This window comes from Salvia splendens, unplaced genomic scaffold (assembly GCF_004379255.2).
Source record: "Salvia splendens isolate huo1 unplaced genomic scaffold, SspV2 ctg567, whole genome shotgun sequence".
NCBI classification, from domain to species: domain Eukaryota; kingdom Viridiplantae; phylum Streptophyta; class Magnoliopsida; order Lamiales; family Lamiaceae; genus Salvia; species Salvia splendens.
Window position 1 is genome coordinate 89,828 of NW_024599226.1, and position 3,080 is coordinate 92,907.

Below are 3,080 nucleotides of genomic sequence, written 5' to 3' on the forward strand. Positions count from 1 at the left end.
ACTTTTAGATTTGAATTTGAATTTTGATTTGATTTATTATTTAAACTCAACAAACATAATTCTTTTTTTAAATGATTTATTTATTTGCTAATTATTTACAATAAATATTTAAATTCTGTAAATAAAAAGAGATAGACATGCAAATTGAATTCTGTAAATTTTCGAGCAATATTTAAAAAAGCCTGTATAATCAAACAAGTTCTTTTATTCATTCACATTGAAATCTGTACAAAAATTTAATCACACAGCCTGAGGAGTTACACTTTTCAACATTCAATTCAAACACTTTACAAAACTTTTCATCCAAAAACGAGGCGCCACTTTTCATTTAAAGGTGGCGCCACTTTCTATTCACATTAATAAAAGTTCACTGCTATCAAAGCCATTCCCAACCACTGCCATTACACCAAATGGAGTAAATGCTCTCTTTCCCAAAATGGCTTGAATGCTCTATACACAGCCACTGATTGGATTCTCTATACAAAGCCACTGCTCTACCACTGCATTGAATGCTCATAATGGGGCATCAAAAGTACTCCTCAGAATTCAAGAACCAAGTGGTTCAATTCATCATTGGAAGGTGCATCGGCATTGTTCCTCCTCGCGGCACACTTAAGGAGGCACAACTCAAATTCAGAATCTCTCGTCAAACCTGTACACGATGGTGGAATGCTGTAAAGAAACAACAACAAAGAGGACGATCAATGCAATTGGTAAGTCTAAAAAAAAGTGAGAACTTACCCCAAAAGGTTGCATCTTGATGTTGAGGTACTCAAGAGTATGCATTTCTCAAAGAGATGCAACCTCTTAAGTGTGGCAGCCGGTTTGAGTTGTTCAAAAGCCACTGTTTGGAGGTGGGTTAAGGCTGGCCTAATTAGGCCACACACATCAGCCATTAAGCCCAGCTTAACAGCTGCAAATAAGTTGTTGAGACTGAGATTCACAATTGAATCTTTACAACTAGACAGGATCTTGAACAAGATCAAGTTCAGGAACATGTACAACACCATACACATTGATGAAAAGTGGTTCTACATGACAAAAGGAGCTCAAAGATTCTATCTTGCTCCAGGAGAGGAAGAACCTCATAGAACATGTAAAAATAAGCAGTTCATATCAAAAATTATGTTCATGTGTGCAGTGTGTAGGCCCTTGTTTGGTGTTAATGGTGAAGTCTTGTTTGATGGAAAATTTGGAATTTTTCCATTTACCAAACAAGTTCCTGCCAAAAGGTCAAGCAAGAACAGAATGGCAGGCACTTTGGAGACAAAACCCATAGAGATTATCACAAAAGATGTGACCAGGGACTGCTTGATCAACAAGGCAATGTTTGCATCTCTTTAATGCAATTAATTTGTGCACATCAGCCATTGCAAACCAGTGTATCTACATACTCATGATACACTAGTAATGAAGCTTTGTAATGTTGTGCAAATGAGGTAATGTTTGCATCTCTGTAATGCAATAAATGTGTGCACATCGGCCATTACATACTAGTGTATCTACATACTCATGATACACTAGTAATGAAGCTTTGTAATGTTGTGCAAATGATGATTTCATGCATGGTTCCTTGTTGGGAACAGATATTACCTGCCATCATAGCCAAGTGGCCTGATGGGGCAACTAAAGTTCTCAAGATACAACAAGACAATGCAAGACCACACATCAAAGACAATGATCCAGCTTTCAAAGAACCTGCACAACAAAGTGGTTTCTCAATATCACTTATGCAACAACCACCTAACTCACCTGACACTAATGTCAATGATTTTGGTTGGTTCCGAGCAATACAATCACTGCAAACTCAGACTGCATGCAAAAATGTGGATGATCTAGTTAATGCAGTGGTGCAATCATTCAATGAATTACAGCCACAGACTTTGGACAATGTTTTCCTAAGTCTTCAAGGCTGTTTCATGGAAATCATGAAAGTCCAGGGGCATAACACATACAAACTGCCCCACATAGGGAAATCACATTTAAGGAGGACTAATCAACTTCCAAAGGATATAGAAGTTCCAGTGGAGCTGGCTATGCAAGCAATTGCTTATCTGCGGGACCAAAGGAGCAACGAGAGATTGGAGCTGATTGCTCAGTCATTAGGATTATGAAGGTATAGAAGAAGCTTTTGTGTTTTTTGGATAGGCTGCCTTTGTGCATGAATGATGCATTCCGTGAATACACATGAATGCACATATCATGCTAGTGTTTTGAATAGGCAGTCAATAGGCTGAAATGATGCATTTTGTGTTTGTACAATGTTGTAACTGTGCAGAAATCATGGATTATGTTTATCTAAATGCATGTAACTATCACAACAACACCATCGCCACCAAAATCAACAACACCATCACCACCACAAACAACAGCCCCATCACCACCAAATTCACAACATCAAAACCATCCCAGAACCATCACCAACCATTATTCACAACATCAACAGGTCCATCAACAACCAAAGACAAATCACAGATCACACAAACATAACAAAAGATCACATATCAAAACACAAATGACAGCCCAAAACCCTAAAGTAAGCATACAGAAAGATCTCACCAACCAAATTACGGATCCAAGCAATTTTCACCGAAGAGTGCCTTCACCTTCCTTTCTGCCTCGGCCTTGTTTCTCTCCCATGCTTCCTTGTCAGCCTCGGTGATGACATATCACCTTACATACTCTTCATCAGACATTACCGGGCTGTCAGTCACCTCATAGGAGGCGTCGCCTTCACCACTAGCAAGACCTCCGGTCGGGGAGGCGCGACCTTCACCTCCAGGTACGCCACCAGTCGGTGAGGCTTCGTCTTCACCATCAGCAAGACCTCCGGTCAGGGAGGCACGGCCTTCACCGCCACCAGTCGGGGAGGCGCTGCCTACACCTCCAATTACGCAACCGACCGGAGTTCGGGAGCCGTCGACACCACCAGCAAGGCCTCCGGTCAGGGGAGAGGCCTTCACCGATGTGGGAACGGCCGGAGTCTCGGCGAGTTCGCCAATGTGGGAATGGCAGATGAACGAGAATAGATGGTGGATTAACCCTTCATCATCTCGGGCTGATTGTCGAGATCTACGGCG

The 3,080-nt window shown here is 41.3% G+C and overlaps 1 protein-coding gene across 1 annotated transcript; it reads left to right on the top strand.

The window, feature by feature from the left end:
* Positions 1 to 661: 661 nt before the first annotated feature.
* Positions 662 to 2,114, top strand: LOC121790622. The gene is made up of 4 exons (XM_042188806.1): positions 662 to 713; positions 965 to 1,096; positions 1,142 to 1,323; positions 1,587 to 2,114. The coding sequence occupies exons 1-4, from the start codon at positions 662 to 664 to the stop codon at positions 2,112 to 2,114; spliced, it is 894 nt and encodes a 297-aa protein (XP_042044740.1).
* Positions 2,115 to 3,080: the final 966 nt, after the last annotated feature.

What these genes read in the sequence shown, in the direction of transcription:
- LOC121790622 (XM_042188806.1), top strand. Translation starts at nt 662, where the DNA reads ATGGTGGAATGCTGTAAAGAAACAACAACAAAGAGGACGATCAATGCA. An exon ending in GAGGACGATCAATGCAATTG is followed by an intron (nt 714 to 964) that starts GTAAGTCTAAAA and finishes CTTTACAACTAG; the next exon opens with ACAGGATCTTGAACAAGATC. An exon ending in GGAAGAACCTCATAGAACAT is followed by an intron (nt 1,097 to 1,141) that starts GTAAAAATAAGC and finishes TCATGTGTGCAG; the next exon opens with TGTGTAGGCCCTTGTTTGGT.